At 36.3% G+C, this 20,207-nt stretch overlaps 1 protein-coding gene across 3 annotated transcripts in view; it reads right to left on the reverse strand.

Moving 5' to 3' along the window:
• Nucleotides 1-20,207, reverse strand: part of LOC106883419 (tyrosine-protein phosphatase non-receptor type 2) — a 93,040-nt gene that overhangs the window by 22,767 nt on the left and 50,066 nt on the right. For all 3 annotated transcript variants that reach the window (XM_089338154.1, XM_014934412.3, XM_014934411.3), the window contains 2 exons: nt 9,878-9,986; nt 2,876-2,982 (listed from right to left, as the gene is read on the reverse strand). In XM_089338154.1, coding sequence (XP_089194280.1) covers nt 2,876-2,982; nt 9,878-9,986 — 216 coding nt within the window. The remainder of the gene's footprint in view (nt 1-2,875; nt 2,983-9,877; nt 9,987-20,207) is intronic.

The raw sequence follows: 20,207 nt of genomic DNA on the forward strand, positions 1-20,207 counted from the left end.
TTTCTTTTTTTTACTATTGTTTTCCTCTTTTGTTTCTCCTTGTCCCTGAAGTGCAGTGATATTCATTAATGAGGCTATTGTACAAGATGAAAGTCACCAGTAAACAATAGTAACCTTGTTAGAATTAATGTTTTCACAAATTAGCTAACTGTGGTTGGTTGATGATTTAAAATGTCTTTGTTGAGCCAAGAATATTAAAAACAAAGGCTTTTCACAAGCACAATTATTTTGGGTGAGAAAAATAAAAAAAGGAAGAAAAATTAGAGGAAAAAATTTTAATGTTTTTTCACTGTGTGATGGCAGTGTCAGTAGACTGTTGGACAAAATGCTTTTTTACTGTTGAATTGCAAAATCAATAGACAGTTGTACAAAATGTTTTGCAGCATTTATTCACACCCTTTTACATTCCAAGTTTAAGTGCACAATGGGGTTGACTCTCATCCTTCTGGGGTCAATAAAATAAGTTCCAATCTAGTTCTGGAGAGGATGATTTAATCAACTTTCCCCAGAATGTGAAACCTCATGCCCATGTTAGAAATCATCATCATTATATTATTATTAGAGCTGTGAGCTGGCAGAATTCTTAGCTTTTTAGACAAAATGCTTAGTAGGCGTAGGAGTGGCTGTGTGGTAAGTAGCTTGCTTACCAACCACATGGCTCCGGGTTCAGTCCCACTGCGTGGCACCTTGGGCAAGTGACTTCTACTATAGCCTCGGGCCAACCGAAGCCTTGTGAGTGGATTTGGTAGACGGAAACTGAAAGAAGCCCGTCGTATATATATATATATATATATATATATATATATATATATATATATATATATATGTATGTATGTGTGTGTGTGTGTGTGTGTGTGTGTATGTTTGTGTTCGTCCCCCCCAACGTCGCTTGACAACCGATGCTGATGTGTTAACGTCCCCGTAACTTAGCGGTTCGACAAAAGAAGCCGATAGAATAAGTACTAGGCTTATAAAGAATAAGTCCTAGGGTCGATTTGCTCGACTAAAGGCGGTGCTCCAGCATGGCCGCAGTCAAATGACTGAAACAAGTAAAAGAGTAAAAAGAGTAGCAGTTCTTCGAATTCATTACATTTGAGTTCAAATGCTGCCATGATTAACTTTGCCTCTCATCTTTTCAGGGTTGATAAAACAAGTGGCAACCTAGCAAATAAGGTCAATGAAATTGACTTCCTTCTCACCTCAAAACTGCTGGCCTTGTACTACAATTCAAAAGAATCATCATTATAATTATTATTAGCAGTAGTAGTAATTCTATTAAGAGTAGTGAATTAGTTGAGTTGTAAGAGCAATGTTCACAATGTCTGGCAGTATTTCGTTACATCTCCCTACATTATGTAGCGTCTGACTTTCATCCTTTGTTGTTGATGAAATAAAATACCAACAGTGGCAGCAATACATCAGAATCAAGGATGATTATCCACCAGATTTAACATCTATCGATTCACTTGTGACTATGTAAGCCCATGTAAAATCCACAAGTACAGTTTCAGGCCATCGGAGAAGAGGTGCTGTGTTGGTCACTTCATGTTACTTTCTATTATGACATTTATTGTGGCCGTTGCCAGTACCGCCTGACTGGCCATCGTAGGATTTTTGAGCGAGATCGTTGCCAGTGCTCCTGGACTGGCTCTTGTGCGGGTGGCACATAAAATACACCATTTTGAGCGTGGCCGTTGCCAGTACCGCCTGACTGGCCTTCGTGCGGGTGACACGTAAAAGCACCCACTACACTCTCTGAGTGGTTGGCATTAGGAAGGGCATCCAGCTGTAGAAACTCTGCCAAATCAGATTGGAGCCTGGTGTTGCCATCCGGTTTAACCAGTCCTCAGTCAAATCGTCCAACCCATGCTACCATGGAAAGCGGACGTTAAACGACGATGATGATGATTGTTGAAGTGTTTAATTCCTCTATATCAAACTATTAGGTTCCTCTTGGAATCACTTAATTGGCAACAATCATCATTCATACGCATTGCTGTTGCAATTTTCCAATTTTCCTTTCAGTACATCTTTGAATTGTTTCTTTTGTCCTCCTCATGTGAACTTACCTTCATTCAACTAGGAATGAAAATGGTTGTTTTGACTATGATGCTCTGGCATTTGCAAGATATCATCAGCTCATCAAAGCTGGTGTTACGTGATCATAGTTTCACAACAGGAAATTTCAGTTTACTCAAGCATACTAACATTTCTGTCTGTTCAGCCATTAAATGTACAGTATTTTCCTCAGACATGGATAGAAGGCAATATCAGAATATGAACTACAGACCCTTCAGTCCTTCAGTTTGTAGTCCAGTACTATTGACAAAACTTAAAGGTATAGGCATGGTCATGATATTAAGATGTTTGCTTTGCAATCACATGGTTCTGGACTCAATCCCACTGTGCAGAATTTTGGGCAAGTGTTTTGTACCACAATCTTGAATCAACCAAAGCCTTCTGAGTGAAATTGGGAGATGAAAACTGAGCAGAAGACTGTTGAACTGAACCAGTTCTTCAAGGGTAGCTCTAATCCACTATCCAGTTTAAGAGTACCACCTTTGGTGCATCTTGCCGATTCCACTTTGTTGCAAGCATTCAGGTCAGTTCTATGGTTTGGGGCTAACTTCATAATATCATGTGCTGCTACCCAACTTTCTACTGCAGCAAGCCACCAATCATTGTTTATCCACCAAAACAACAGTCTCTGAATACTTGCAAAAGGCGATGGCCATTCACCTTCCTCCTTTGAAAACAAACACATGCAGATGGAATACAATTTCAACAGCTTTCAAAGATTTTGAATTAATACTGAGAGAAAGTCACAAGAGACTGGAAAAACAAAAAGCTAAGCAGTCTAAAGAAATATTCTTGCCTGTGTGAGGATATATCTCCGGTTTGCCTTGCTAATTTCGATGAGATTTGCATTAATATAATCTCCACAACCATTATTCACATCTAATATTATACGACTGTGATCATCTAAAAAACAAAAACAAAATATACAGATATATTATTAATAAAAAAAATAAATAGAAACAAAAGAAACTTGTAAAAAGAACCTGTTCTATTAATTCAAGCCTTTCTCTATTATTTTTCTAATGAAATATTCCAGGTTTCTATGGACACATAAACCCTAACACCATGTATTACTGCATTTCCATTTCTGCTCAACACTTTCATGGCCATATTTCTGCTCAAATACAAAGCCTATGTTTCGATTAATTTTGATAGTAATCAAGAACTTGGAGGGGTTAAACCCCAAATTTTTCATTCTTAATCTACAGGGTGTCCACAAAGTCTGGGTACATGGGGATTAACACATACTTTAAGAAATTATTTTTTCTTATATTTAATTGTTTATGTTATGATTTTATTTACTCCATGTACCCAGACCTTGTGGACACCCTGTAGTTCAGTGGTTCCCAAATTTTTTCAAGTTACCACCCGCTTGGCACCTAGGCTACATTCCTTGTGCTCCTGCCCCCTCCTGCTTCCCATCACCACCACCACCACTCAAACCATTTTCTGCAGCAAATTCAAAACAGTATTTCACACATAAAACTTAACCTAATTAACCCATTATTTTGCTTGCTTTTGTATCCATTATCCCCTTTTGGCTACCTCATTATCACCCCACTTTTCCTCAACTCACCTGAGACCATCCCTGCTTCGGAAACAAAATTCACATTTTTAAATCAGTACTTCTCCATTTTCTGTTTTCTTTAAATTTTGTACACATACATATATACACACATACATACATATATATATACACACATACATACATATATATATACACACACACACACACATACATACATACATACATACATATATATATGGTGATACACGAAGGAGTCATACCCAATGACTGGTGTAGCAGCATCATAGTCAACTGCTACAAAGGTAAAGGTGACGCTTTAGATACAAATAATTACAGAGGCATCAAGCTGTTAGATCAGGTTATGAAAGTTACAGAGAGGGTCATAGCCCAACTAATTAGGGAGCAAATCAATTTAGATGAGATGCAGTTTGGTTTCGTGCCAGGTAAAAGCACTACTGATGCCTTATTTCTAGTGAGACAGTTGCAGGAGAAATACCTAGCTAAGGATAAACCTCTGTACCTGGCTTTCGTTGACATGGAGAAAGCCTTTGACAGGGTCCCCCGATCCCTTATCTGGTGGTCAATGAGGAAACTTGGGATAGAAGAATGGTTAGTGAGAGCTGTGCGAGCCATGTACAGAGATGCTGCCAGTAAGGTGAGGGTTGGAAATGAGTACAGCAATGAATTCCGGGTAGAGGTAGGGGTCCACCAAGGTTCCATCCTCAGCCCCCTCTTATTTACCATAGTCCTCCAGGCAATCACAGAGGAGTTCAAGACAGGTTGCCCCTGGGAGCTCCTCTATGCTGATGACTTTGCCCTAATTGCGGAGTCACTATCAGAACTAGAGAAGTTTCAGGTGTGGAAGCAAGGTCTAGAATTGAAGGGCCTTAGAGTCAACCTAGCTAAAACCAAAATCCTAATAAGTAGGAAGGTAGATAAAACACAAACCCCTTCAGGTAGATGGCCCTGCTCAGTATGTAGAAAAGGAGTAGGTAGTAACTCTATAAGATGTACCCGGTGCAAGCTATGGACACATAAGAGGTGCAGCAACATCAAAGGCAGGTTAACTAGCAAGTTAGTTTTTGTTTGTGGCAGATGTTCAGGTGCAATAAAGACTGCAAACAAACAGGAAACAACTTCTCTCTCATTCCAGGGTGAAAAACTAGAGGTAGTCGATAGCTTCCGCTATCTGGGCGACCAAGTTTAGTAGTGGGGGTGGGTGCGCTGAAAGTGTAGCTGCTAGAATAAGAATAGCCTGGGCAAAGTTTAGAGAGCTCTTACCCCTGCTGGCGACAAAGGGACTCTCACTCAGAGTAAAAGGCAGACTGTATGACGCATGCGTACGAACAACCATGCTACATGGCAGTGAAACATGGGCTGTAACTGCTGAGGACATACGTAAGCTCGCAAGGAATGAAGCCAGTATGCTCCGTTGGATGTGTAATGTCAATGTGAATACCCGTCAGAGTGTAAGTATCTTGAGAGAAAAGCTGAACATTAGAAGCATCAGTTGTGGCGTGCAAGAGAGACGATTGCGCTGGTATGGACATGTGGTGAGAATGGAGGAGGATAGCTGCGTGAAAAAGTGCCACACCCTAACAGTTGAGGGAACCCGTGGAAGAGGTAGGCCCAGGAAGACCTGGGCTGAGGTGGTGAGGCAAGACCTTCGTACATTGGGCCTCACCGAGGCGATGACTACTGACCGAGACCTTTGGAAATGTGCTGTGCGTGAGAAGACCCGGCAAGCCAAGTAAGATCGTTGCCAGTGCCCCTGGACTGGTTCTTGTGTGGGTGGCACATGAGATGCACCATTTTGAGCGTGGCCGTTGCCAGTACCGCCTGACTGGCTCCTGTAGGATTTTCGAGCGAGATCGTTGCCAGTGCCCCTGGACTGGCTTGTGCGGGTGGCACATAAAAGACACCATTTCGAGCGTGGCCGTTTTCGTGCGGGTGACACGTAAAAGCACCCACTACACTCTCTGAGTGGTTGGCGTTAGGAAGGGCATCCAGCTGTAGAAACTCTGCCAAATCAGACTGGAGCCTGGTGTTGCCATCCGGTTTCACCAGTCCTCAGTCAAATCGTCCAACCCATGCTAGCATGGAAAGCGGACGTTAAACGATGATGATGATATATACATATATGTATATACACACATACATACATATATATACATCCATACATATATAGATACATATTTATACATACACACACACATATATACATATATCTATATATATATATATATATATATATATATACATACACGCACACACATATATACATATCCCTTTAGCATTTAATCCAGTCATATCTACCCCAAATATTCTACCTGTTTTATGTTAAAACTGTCCAGATCCAATCTCTCATACCTAACCTACAATGTCATTCTCAACATAGAGAAACACATAATTGAAATCTTGAAGCTACAAAGCTACAAAATAATATGTGATTAATTCAAAGCAATGTGAATAAATAAATCAGAACACTAAAAGGATATATATATATATATATATATATATATATATATATATATGATAGAGAGAGAGAGAGAGAGAGAGAGAGAGAGAGATAGAGAGAGAGAGAGAGAGAGAGAGAGATAGAGAGAGAGAGAGAGAGATAGAGAGAGCGAGAGAGAGACAGATATAGATATATGCACACACACATATACACATAAATACATAGGCAGTTCGTGGCTAAGATTACGAAATATTCAATAATTATAGAATTGTGGTAGTTAAAGGTTTTAAAGATAGTAATTATGAGTTGATGAAGAAGAACAACAACAGCAAAAATCATGTCAAGTGCAACTGCAGCCGTCTTGTATTGAATAACTGCAGCAATCAAATCCAACACAATTCACCACCCAAATCCAGTACAACTGCACTATCCATATCCTATACAAAACATTATATTTATATCCAGATATTCATGCCTGTACAACTGCAGCTGTCATATACTGTACGATGTGATAATGGAGCTGGGGAAGCAGTTTCAAACAAGGCTGTGTAATCAGCATCAGAGAGTCAGAGTCAAGCAATTATCAGACTGCTGGAGTCTGAGTCAACTCCAACAAAGTGGAAATTTTAATGCATTACGTTGCTATTTATAATTTCACAGATACTATTTCATTTTATGCAATGAAAACAATCAAATCAAATTTAAGGCCTTTTAATGAAGCAAAATTTGGTGGAAGTAATCCTGGTTCTCAGGAGAAAAAAATGTTAGAAAATCTATTTTCTTCTCTAATCAATAGATACAGTGGAGGCGCAGTGGCCCAGTGGTTAGGGCAACGGACTCGCGGTCATAGGATCGCGGTTTCGATTCCCAGACCGGGCGTTGTGAGTGTTTATTGAGCGAAAACGCCTAAAGTTCCATGAGGCTCCAGCAGGGGATGGTGGCGAACCTTGCTGTACTCTTCCACCACAACTTTCTTTCACACTATCTTCCTGTTTCTGTTGTGCCTGTAATTCAAAGGGTCAGCCTTGTTACACTCTGTGTCACGCTGAATATCCCCGAGAACTACGTTAAGGGTACATGTGTATGTGGAGTGCTCAGCCACTTGCACATTAATTTCATGAGCAGGCTGTTCCGTTGATCGGATTAACTGGAACCCTCGACGTAATAAGCGATGGAGTGCCAACAACAATAGATACAAAATACAAAATGTCGCCTTAAATTTCATACAGATAAACTTTTCAATCTTTTACAATATAATTTCTATTTCATTTAATGTAATCTTTCCTGTTAAATTCACTTAAATTTTATATTTATTTTAATTCTGAAAAGGAGAGGTTACATATCTAATTAAGTTTATATCTTTTAAAGTAGCCATTTGTTAAATTGTTTAGCTGTTCTTTCTGTCTTATAGCTTTAACTTTGATGTACTCCATATTTTATGAATGGTAGACTATGTTCCAGATGTTCATTTGTAGTATTTTTGTAATTTATTTCTTTGAAGACTTTACAACAAAAAGTCTTTTTTTTTTCCTTTGATAGTTTTGTCTTATGCTCAGTTGTTTATAATTTCTTTAATAAATAATATTTGTTTCAAATTTTGGCACAAGGCCAGCAATTTCGAGGAAGTGGCAAATTGATTACACTGACCCCAGTGCTCAACTGGTGCTTATTTTTCCAACCCCAAAAGGATGTAAGGCAAAGTCAGCCGAAAACAGATAATATGCTGCTTAGCATTTTGCCCGGCATGCTAACAATTCTACCTTAAATGAATAAGATCAAATTATAAACAATATTAAAAAGCCATATCTTTGCTATAATCTTTAAAACTAAACTTTAACAGGTTAGGGTGCTAAATGTAACCCAATAATTCACTTTAGCCTTGTATGGTATGTACTTTCAATCCATATAAGAAATAGATGATTAATACTGATTACAAATTGAAGAGTTGTAATCAGAGTTGGAGGCACCATAAATTGGTGGGTTGGAGTCAGAGTCAAAAAGTTTTTTGTGTACTAGCTCAACAACCCTGGTTTCAAATGTGCTAACCAATAATTACATAACTATTGTTAACTTCGGTTACCTGATGTTCTATGTAGAGTGGGACGGACCAAGACTAAGGTTGTTAGATTCTAAAAAATTTCCTTATTTAAACTAAAGCAGAAAGCAATACAACAAACAGAGGAAACTGAACACAACTGATACAGGGGGAAAAACATCCAAATAGAGGCAAATTAAAGAGTTTTTTTTTTAATTATTTTTTTCAATTCAGGAAAAACAAACATAAAATATCAGATAATTAAATACTGTAAATATTTGGCAATGGACAAAATTTTGTCAATTAAAGATGTCAGATTGTCTCTTATTCAACACACTGCACAAAATACATTCCTATATAGCAAGATAGATATTATGTTTATGATAAAGCTAGGACTTGAAAGAATTGTGTTGTAATTTGTTTTACTGCCCTGGTGGTCTGCAAAGAGGAAGTAATATCAGAATGAAACATTAATAGATGTGAAATCAGTCGTGTCAAATGATGCAAACCATTTCCTGTTTAACAGGAAGTTCTAGCAGTTTAGATTTCAATTTAACCTGTAAGCTTTCATAATATCAATGGTGTTAGAGGTGTTAATGTACTTATTTAGACTAGGGTATTTATACAGCAGAGACAGTGTCTGTACAAATGTATTTATATAGAATACAGTAGTTGTGTAAGTGATTTTCTTTTGGCATTGCTTTTTGACAGTTAGATGCCCCCCCCCCCCCCGCCACTCAATTGCTAAGCATTTTGCAATACAGTAGGATCTTTTAGCACTAATGATACCAATAGTATTAGTTATGATGAGGTATTGATATAGAGAGCACATGCACATCAACATAACTATGTTGACCCAGTGCAAACCATGGGCACATAAGAGGGGCATTAGAATCACAGGAAGAATAACAGAGAAAATAGACCTCATGGCAGAAGCACAGGAGCGATAAACACTAAGAATTCTGTTTCTCAGGAAACAATATTAGAAATTCCTTTTTTCACACTCTTGCAAGCTTATCCATCCACCCTTCCTTATCTTCTGTCCTTGTTCTCTCATGTTCACTGTCTTCTACCCTGACACTTTATCATCACCATCTCTCTCTTTCTGACTGGGGTAGCCATATATCCCCCCCCCCCCACAGCATGACATTTTTTTTTTTTGGTCCCTCTAGCATACTTTGGCCTTTAAACGCCTGGCACAAAGCCACCTCTCTCAATACTGCACTTCAGCTTAGTTGAGGGGGGGGGGGGTCTTGTGGATTATCTTGTGACTTCACTACTGCTGGTACCATGAAAGAAAAAAAGCACCCAGTATACCCTGTGAAGTGTTTGGCATTAGGAAAGGCATCCAGCCATAGAAACCACACCAAAGCAGAACTCAATGAAGTCCTCTGGCTCTTCATATCCTGTCATACCAACCAACTCATGCCAGCATTTCCATGCTGGAAGATGGACATTAAGCAATGATGATGTCTTGCACAGAGTAATGTAGTTTTTCATAGTTTTAACTTTTTAGTGTTTACAATACTAATGATATTACAAGTTGATAGTTTCATCTTTTTTTCACTACTATAAGAGAAATAGATTAATCTCTTGTGTGATTTGTCAAGTGGAGAGTGAGTGTGCTGCACCTGTCCAAACAAACAGCATTATCTTTACACAGTCTCTGTTCTCTTTTTTTTTTTTTTTGCTGGTTACTTTGACTGCTAATGATTTGTAAAAATACAGCCAAAGAAAACCATTCAATAATTTCATACTGTAATGTTTTAAGACTCACATGGATTTACATCCCTATATCGATTTTTGTTGCGATTTTCTGGTTTCCGTGCTTCTAATGTAGTTAGCCGGCTATCAATAACTGATAAATCTTCAGCTTTCTTTAATTTCTGGAGAAAAAAAAAAAAAAAAAATAGAAATTAGACAAAAGGAAAATACAACATCAGAGGTTTATTTCAATAGAATGGAAATACATTATACATAGCTAAAGTTTGCAGATATGGACATGTCTATAAAGCAAATGTTTTTTTGTTTTTGTTTTATTGTCCTTGTCCCATCTGGATGCTCTTCGTACTGCTTACTTAATTGTAAAGGAGAAGTAGAATCTCTTAACAATCAAACATACAGATGCAAAAAAGTGTCTCATTTTGTTTGAATATGTGAAACACCATAATTTAACAGCCATTTTGTCGGTTAATACAAATTATCAAATCAAAGAAACGTAGGAATTTTAGAGATGATAAAAGCTTTGTCAAACAATATTCTATTTACTAGAAGATTTGTAAATGTTTTAAAAACTTGAAAGCTAATCAGAAATAAGCACGCTATATGAAAGGGTTCTTCCTAAAAAGGAAAACGGGGGTGGGGGGGGGACTCCTAGCATCATTATAACCTTTCATAGACAAACCTAACATTAATTCAGGACAGTTTATGCTCCTAACATCAAAAATAATCATTAAGCTGACTTTCAAATGTGAACTTAAAATAACCTCATTTTAATAACAAGACCCATCTTTTTTTTTACTTTTTACTATTACAGATTCGGAGATAGAGACAGCAATCGTGACCTTTACAAGCCCTACCAGACATCCATCCTGATATAATTGACAGAAATTAGAAAACAAGGCAGAGCTATTGGCAGTCTCTATACAAAAATAAACATCCATCCATTCTTTGACAATAATAAAAATCTAAAGGTTGTGAAGAACAACCAAATGATAAAACTAACTTCTTGTAGTTAAAGACAAAGGTTTGGTTCCGCCTTCAATAGTGTTCATTAGTGTAATTATTAACCAAACTACATCGAAACAGTTATTTTATCTTTCATCTTTCACTTGTTTCAGTCATTAGGCTGTAGCCATGCTGGGATACCAAGAATTTTAATGGAATTCATCAACCCCAGTATTTATTATTTTTTGTAAAGCCTGTTACTTATCAGTCTCTTTTGCCAAACCACTAAGTTACAGGGATGTAAACACACCAACACCAATTGTCAAGCAGTGGTGGGAGACACATACACACACACACATATATATATACAATGGGCTTCTTTTAGTTTCCGCCTGCTAATCTACTCACAAGGCTTTGATTAGCCTGAAGCTACAGTAGAAAACACCTGCCCAAGGTGCCACACAGTGGGGACTAAACCTGGAACTATGTGGTCAGGAAACAAATTTTTTACCACACAACAATACCTGCACCTATTACTAAAAGAAATAATTGTTAACCTTTTATACGAATACCCACCAGTTATGTTATGTATTGTAGTAAAATTCTGAAACTGGAATTTATGAGTTGAGTTTAATCTCTTTCATACTCCTATCTCAGAAACCTCCTCTGGCAAATGTAATGTTTATTTATTCAAATTGTTTTGAATTAATCCTTTAACATTTAAACTGGTCACATCCAGCCCAAATATTCTGTTTTATGTTCAAACCAACCAGAGTCTTCCTTTCACACCTACCCTATAAATTTCATTCTAGAAATAGACCATTATATCATTGAAATCTCAAAGCTACAAGAATGCATGATTATGGTGAATAAATAAGCATTACATTTGATAAAATAATCTGAATGTTAAAGGGTTAATCATACATTATTTGAAAATAAAACTGAAGAATATTTGGGTTGGATATGGCCAGTTTAAATGCTAAAGGGTTAAAATATTCATCTTTAAATTAAAATTTTCAACAATCTTAAAATAGTGAACAACATTACTTATTTTACTAAATCTCTCCAAATTTTTGATGATTTCAAAGTCTATAGTAACACAGTGTATTTCATTCGAAATATGGTTACAAATAGGTTAGAGAATTCTAGTGAAATAATCAAAATGTATTTGTTCAAAGAGAAAGCCAAAAAGAGTCATAAGTCCAGGAGGGTAACTACAGTTAACAGCTACTACATTTTTTAAAAATTATTTACGGTATTAATGAGATGTACTATAAAGATCCACAATACCAAAAAGTTGGAGAACACTGCATAAGAATACATAAATTGACACTTTAGTCCATAGTAATATTAGACCCCTATACACACACACACACACACACACATATATAGGAGACGACAAATCTCATTTATGCATATAGCTGGCTGTGAATACATGCCACTGATAAGGCCTAACTAGGCTAAAATGCATCTGGTGGTGTTCTCACAAACCACTGCTAGAACAATTTTCACCTCCTTCCAATATATATTGTGTTTTTTTAAATACAGTATGTCCTAAGAGACATTATCTCTGAATGAATACTGCAGTAAATTGCCTTTCAATATGTATATATTTTTAGCCAACACTACAGACAGATGTAAATACTTCCTCTTCATATACATTATCTTAAGGGCTGAAAAAAGAGTAATAGAAGTAGTTGCTAATAATATATTATATATACAAATTGGCCTATCTTATTTATTTAAGCATTCTGTAACAGTGCATTAATAGCCCATTGTTCCATGTACAGCTAAAGAAGGGACTCAGTTACTGATGTAATCCAAAAACTGGACTGAATCTAGTTTGGCTGATCCCTCTTTTTCCATTCATGAAGATACAGCATATACAGATAAGGTGTTTACATCTATCCATTTATTACATAGTGTCGGTAACAAACCTATGAATATGCTTTATACACTGAAACAAAGAAAACTAAATGCATCAGTAACTTATTTGTAGACAACTATCTACTTAATAAAAGCATTCATTATTTGAGTACTAACAAATCTATAAAAATAGACTAACACTAATAGCTGAACTGAAAAACAATGAACATGTTTTAATTCTAGTCTATGTAGTCAAGTGTCTAATGGAGGAAGCCTCAATCAAAAGATGTGGGCGATAAAACTGAAAAATGCATTAATTCATAAGAGGATATTTTTATAAATCAAATGATTTGGTTAAGAGAAAGAAAATTCTGAATGAAAATCTCCAGTTTACTAGCTTAATACGAGAGATGAAAATTAGAGAGAGAGGATTAGTTTAGAGTAAAATAATCAGATAATTTGCTAAGTCAATGACTAGGCATTAATAAGAACTGTCATTCGAGACCAAAATGGCCTAGAAACTGTTAGATGCCAATATTAGCCAGATTTCCCAAACTTGAAGTAGCACAATCATTTGAAAATAGGAAAATCATTAGGTGCTAATGTGGGTATGTTTGTGACTATCTTTTACTCTATGCAATGTGTTTGTGTGTGTATATACACACACACACACACAGTGAAACTGGAAGAAGTAAAACAATAAAAAAAAGAGATCAGAACAAAAGTATTAAAAATATTTTAGTTTGGCAAGTGGAAAAGGTTAGCAAACCTATTACAAAGATAAAATATGCATATAGTTCAGAGTGTCAGTTCAAATGTAGGTCAATTTAAAACTAGCTTCTAGACCAACTTCATTTACATATGCTTATGTAGGGCTGTCTAAAATTATAAATGAAACTATGAACCTTGCTAACAGGATGCTAAACAAGCCAACAAGGGAACCTCAACATGACCCTTTGACTTGCTAGAAATAACAGCCAAATTGCCCCTGAACCTACACCTACCCTAACATATATGGTAGAAGATAATGAAGTCTTTGTCATCATAATCATTTTTTTATGTCCACTTTCCATGCTTCGTCCGTTTCAACACGGCATCTTACTATTTGTCATGTTCTTTTGTGTGGTTCAACTTCCAGAGAAAAGCTTTTACCACTTCTCTGCAAATATTTTCCGAGATCTTCTTCCACAGTTTCCTTCCATTTGGATATCTTGGCACTTCATTGAATGCAACTTATTTTACTAACTTATTTTACTAGAATTTTCATTCACACCGCAAAACCCTTTCGAACAAGCAACACAGATCCCACAGCCCCATACTTTGAAATGACTAAACATGATATGTTGTTGGAACTTACATACCATGTACAGGAAACTTCTTTCCCACTTCTACACTGTTTTCCTCGAATAATGGAACTGCCACTACAATATCTTTATATATCTTATTTCTACTTTCATTCTCTTATTTCTATCGATACTCCCTATCTCCTCCTTTTCCATAATAATTCGATCTCAAATATTTCCTCAATTTAAACTTCTCACACTGTCTCTGACGAAGGGATATCCATAATATCCCAGAAACAGTTGCAAGACTACTTCCTGATAAATGCCCTGAAAAGACACTTGACCAAGGTGCCACGCAGTGGGACTGAACCCGGAACCATGTGGTTGGTAAGCAAGCTTCTTACCACACAGCCATGCTTATGCCTAAGGAAAAATTTTATGCGTATTTATGTATATATAATACATGTATGTATATACATGTATATATACATATATATATACATACATATATATACATGTATATATATATATATACATACATATATATATATACACACATACATATACATATATATATACACATACATATACACATACATATATATATATACACATACATATACATATATACACATACATATATATATATACACACATACATATACACATATATATACATATATATATATATACACACATATATATATACACACATATATATATACATGTATACATATACAAAGATTTCTCAAGCAGAAACAATTGAAGAGGCCTGCCTCCAACATAAGTACTCACCTTTACTCCTTAAATTATCTTATTTTACAAACTAAGATTTTCCCTCCTCCTGTTTTCCAACGATGCCCAGTTTCCTTAGACATGTTTTTTTTTTCTTTCTTTCAATATTTGGGTTACTCCTAAATTCTAAATTCAAATCGTCCTAGTGTTCAACACACTGCAATCATATTGAGATAGCTAGTTTGTAAAATTGTCCCAATAAGCATTCAAAAAAATAATTGTTAGATAAGCTGAAGGAAAAATCACAATGAGATAATAATTAAAGAGGTTAGGAGAGAATGACAAGACAGTTGCTTAATTAGTTAAAAGACAATGGGATATTTGATACAGAGCAATCAATCCATTTAATCCATGTCAACAGATAAGGTAGGTATTAAAATAGTGTAGAACAAAAATGTCACGGAATTCATTTAATTGGGCCACAGATGAAAGTTTTCAACCTTCCAATCTAGTACTTCACTCTACAAACCCCTAGAATTAGGTACTTAACTACTCAGACCCTACAACAAGGCATTCTACAATCCCTTACAACCCAGTACTTCAACTAATTTACTTTGAATCGTATGACATCAACTAATTTATTTTGAATAGTATGACACACACACACGCACACACACACATCATAATTATCAATATTTTAATGTCCACCTTTCTATGCTTGCATGAGTTGGACCAAGGTTATTGAAACAAATTTTCCAGTCAGATGTCCTTCCTGTTACCAACTCTCAACTGTTGCCAAACAAGGTAATATTTTCCCATGGCCAGAAATCCCACAGAATATCGCAAATGTGTGACACAGCTAGTATGACAGTTACAATCATTTCACACAATGTTAAGAACACACACACACACACACACACACACACACACACAAAGAAGAGTTTCTTTTAGTTTCCATCTACCAAATCCACACACAAAACCTTGGTCAACCTGATACTGTACTAGAAGACACTCATTCAAGGTGCCATACGGTGGGACTGAACCCACAATCATGTGATTGTGAGGCAAACTTCTTGCCACATACACACACACGCACGCACGCGCATATATACATATATGCATCCTCTATGATGAGGAAGCCTCATGCTCCTGAAAATCTTACCATAGCACAAAATGTGAAAATCCAATGGAAGATTTTTACTATGGAACCCTACATTATGGCAAAATTCTGTGTAACATCACTGCAACAAAGGAGTGGTGTGTGTGTGTGTGTGTGTGTGTGAGCGCATGTGTTGGAACTCAGGGCATCTCACAGAACCAGCGGATCTAGTCAATAGGCAGACGGGGAGGAGGAGTACAATTATTTGAAAAGATTTCTTTGAAATAAGTCAAAATTTGTTTCATGGAATGCCAACAATATTTCTTAGAAAATAGCAGCAATAACATAGCATAATATCAGTATTAAAAACATTGAGAGATACATAAACTAAAGCATTCACTTTTACACACACACACACACACACACACACACATTTTGACTAATTATGAAATAATTTTCTTTAACAATTGGCAAAATTCCAGGTTTCGATATTCATAAATGGTTTTCCTATTCTGTTGGAGTTCATTTCTTGAAACATTTTTACTTTCTGTGACATTTATTTCATAATTCATAATGACTTTGAAAGGGAAGATATTTATTAAAAAAAACAACAACCACATGTAAATTTCCAAGTTTGCCCACTCCTACCTACCTACTAAAAAGACAGATGTTTGATCTACTTAGCTTTATAACTGTTACAACTTCCTCAAGGATATAGAATTCATTTTAACAAAAAGGAAAAAAAAAAAGTTTTGGCACCAGACAAAATAAATGATCTGATAGTTGACAAGAGCACAGTGATTATATAAATGATTATTAACGTCTAAATAATTCCCTTAGCATTTTTCTCATAAACATTTTATCCTAGACAAGTTGAACCTTTCACAATGGACCTAATTTCATGAGATTTGTCCCCAATTATTGCTTGTTATCTCAGAAGTATTACATCAACCTTCCACTCACCCAGACTTCCAGTTAGGGAAGTACAGAATTGTGACACTGCAGCTAAGTGGCTATTGACTCAATGTTTTGGGGGAGAAATTTTTCCCCAATCAACAGATAATTGCTGATACTTCTGAAAATAGCTTCAGAGTTAACATGAAGCTTTTACAATAATAAGAGTTTAGCTTATTTTGTTGTGTCTGGGGAGAGTCATATTATCTTAATGCCTTATTATCTAACACAATCACCGGTTCGATTTCCACTCATTATTTATATTTTTTCTTCCAAAGCTTTCGTTGCTTTTTCAACCTGGTTTATTTTAGTTTGTTGTTAAATTCACTAAAAAAAAAAAAAAAAAAAAAAAAAAAAAAAAAACTATAATTAAATATAGAAGTGGCTGTGTGGTAAGTAGCTTGCTTACGAACCACATGGTTCCGGATTCAGTCCCACTGTGTGGCACCTTGGGCAAATGTCTTCTCCTATAGCCTTGGGCCGACCAAAGCCTAAACATGTTGACCAGTAAAACTATTAACCCTCAACTTAGATTCCACCAAATTTCAAAAGTTTAATCATCCATGTTGCTGTTAATTCTAATTCAACATTTGGAGATTGGCAGAATTAATCTGATAGACAACTGACATGTAATGTAATTGATTGAAGAACATACCTCATGCTAATAACAGTTCTTTTACTTGTTTCACTCGTTAGACCTCAGCCATGCTGAGGCATTCTTTTGAAAAATTTTAGTTGAATGAATGGGCCCCAGTTTTTAGTTAATTTTTTTAATATTTTTTTTTTAAACCTGGTACTTATTCTATCAATCACTTTTGCCAAACTGCTAATTTATGGACACATAGACACACCAAAACAGGTTATCAAGCAATGAGGTGGGGACAAAAACACACACACACACATACATACACGAAGGGCTTCTTTCAGTTTCTGTCCACCAAATCCACTCACAAGGCCTGAAGCTATAGCAGACACTTGCCCAAGGTGCCATGCAGTGGGAACCACATGGTTGGGAAACAAGCTTCTTACTACACAGCTATGCCTGTGCCTGTTGTTTAAATATTTGCAATCTTCAAACAAATGCAGACCAGCTTCAAATGACCAACAGCAGAGAATAGAGGATGGCAGTTATTCATGTTATAGTTACAACTGGAGAAGACTAACTGACTCTGCAAAATAAATGCTAATGCAGGTGTGTGTGTAACTTAGAAAGCTTTGTAATAAGAAAACATTAATGAAAAATAGCTAAATTCCTATTAGAAAAATATTTGATTAATCACTGAGTACAAATGAAATTTTAAAAAGAAAATATTAAAAATGCAACTGGAGGAGGTATTCGTTTATTTTTAGATATGGTGTCTTTCAAACATTTGGTAGACAATTTGCTGTAATGTCACAAGAATGAAATAAGCAAACATTAAAAAGATTAAAGCCCACTGCTACATACAGTATTTCAGACACTCAATATACATGATAAAAAATAGCCTTGTTAATATTACTATCAGACAACAAACATTATCAAATTTGAACATTATCAAATTTCCCAAAACTAATATTAAACATTACGAACTATGGGCTTCATTAAAACGTATATTTAATCAACTTAAGTCAGCATTTCTGATCACTGTAAACTAATTTTTTTTTATATATATATACTTTACATTCAATGGTTTAAAGAGAAAATAATAGCTATTGCCTCAAGGACGTATGTGACTTGTTCTATTTTGGGGGGGTCTTTAAGCTAATCGAAATAAATTTATAATGAATTTCTTTAATGAAGTCTTTGGTGAGTAATATTAATATTTGTTTTAGAATAATTATATCCACTGAAGTACGTATTTTTGGTTTAATCAACTGTATGCCTTTTGTTGTATAATAAGCTTTCACTGAGGCACTTTTTAGCTACTGCTCTACTGGTTAACTTTTTGCTTCATTGTTTGAAGTATGAAATCAGGTAAATCTATGTTGAGAATTATTATTCCACACAAGGGATTGTCTTTGTATTTACTGTTTTACCTTCCTTGTTTTCCCCAGTCAAAGCAAAATCAATCTGGCTTTTTGCCCTGTCTAACAAGTAAGATAACCAGTTGACCTGACTGGCTAGTTTTTATCAAGCTACTAGTAATGAAACTATTTTACACCACAAAACTACAGATGACCACCAACCACCTGGCTATACACAAGAATAGCAGCTTGTGTGGGAGGGTATTTACTAACATAGCTATAGCAGTCTCCTCTACTGACACATATATTTATAATACCTTATCTCTGTACTTAACTAGATATAATTGTTGAAATAACTATTTTAAAAAAATTTTATTTTATCAATTATGGTGGCGAGCTGGCAGAATCATTAGCATGCTGGAGAAAATGCTTAGCGGCATTTCATCTCTATGTTTTGCATGTAAATTCTTCCAATATTGCCTTTCATCCTTTCGGGGTCGATAAAGTAAGTACCAGTTAAACACTGGGTTCGATGAAATCAACTTACTCCGTCTCCAAACTTGCTGGCCTTGTGCCAAAACTTGAAACCATTATTAGTTTATCAGTTTCCAGTTTTATTAAACCAGTGAGATGTGGCGACTTGCTGTTCTTGATAACACACATCAAGCTAAGTAAAATCACTGTCTTCCACACATACAGGTTTGTCCTTTCAGGTGCCAGTGCTGCATAAATACACCCATGCCGGTGGCACATAGAAAGCACCCAGCACACTGTTAAGTGGTTGGCACTAGGAAGGGCATCCAACCAGAGAAACTATGCCACAACAGGCAATGGAGTCTGAACAACTCCCTGCTAGCCAGCTCCACGTCAAACCGTCCAACCCATGTCAGCATGGAAAGCAGACGTTAAACAATAATGAGTAAATAACCACATTACTAGTACTGAACTAAGGATCTGGCTAAGTTAACCGGCAAATAGGCACAAGGACAAGAATTCAGACATGTAAGGGGACCTAGCCTAAAAGCTTGCAACAGAGTAGACTCTACTAAAGATACCCAAGGGTGCGATGGTGGTGTTAAACTACGTAATGGACAATGTTCACCACAAAAGAACAAGAACAGTCTCTCTGATATGCTTCCACAGTTTCCATCATCAATCATTTTATTCACAAGGCTTTGATTGAGCTGAAGCTATGATAAAAGATACTTTTTTCAAAGTGTCATGCAGAGGAGTTGAACTTAAAGCCATGTATTTGCATTGCAAGTATCTTAATCACAGAGTTAATTCCTGCACCAACCTCCTTACAATCTGAAAGATTACAAGACAAAGGGAGCAAAAGGGAACAACAACTATACTGTTATACACTTGGTATATTTCAACAAAAGGCCTTATCATGGTTGTTATTGTCACAACAGTGGAGGCGCAATGGCCCAGTGGTTAGGGCAGCGAACTCGCAGTCATAAGATCGCGGTTTCGATTCCCAGACTGGGCATTGTGAGTGTTTATTGAGCAAAAACACCTAAAGCTCTACGAGGCTCCAGCAGGGGATGGTGGCGAAC

Source organism: Octopus bimaculoides, chromosome 20, assembly GCF_046866305.1.
Source record: "Octopus bimaculoides isolate indiv1 chromosome 20, ASM4686630v1, whole genome shotgun sequence".
In the NCBI taxonomy this organism is placed as follows: domain Eukaryota; kingdom Metazoa; phylum Mollusca; class Cephalopoda; order Octopoda; family Octopodidae; genus Octopus; species Octopus bimaculoides.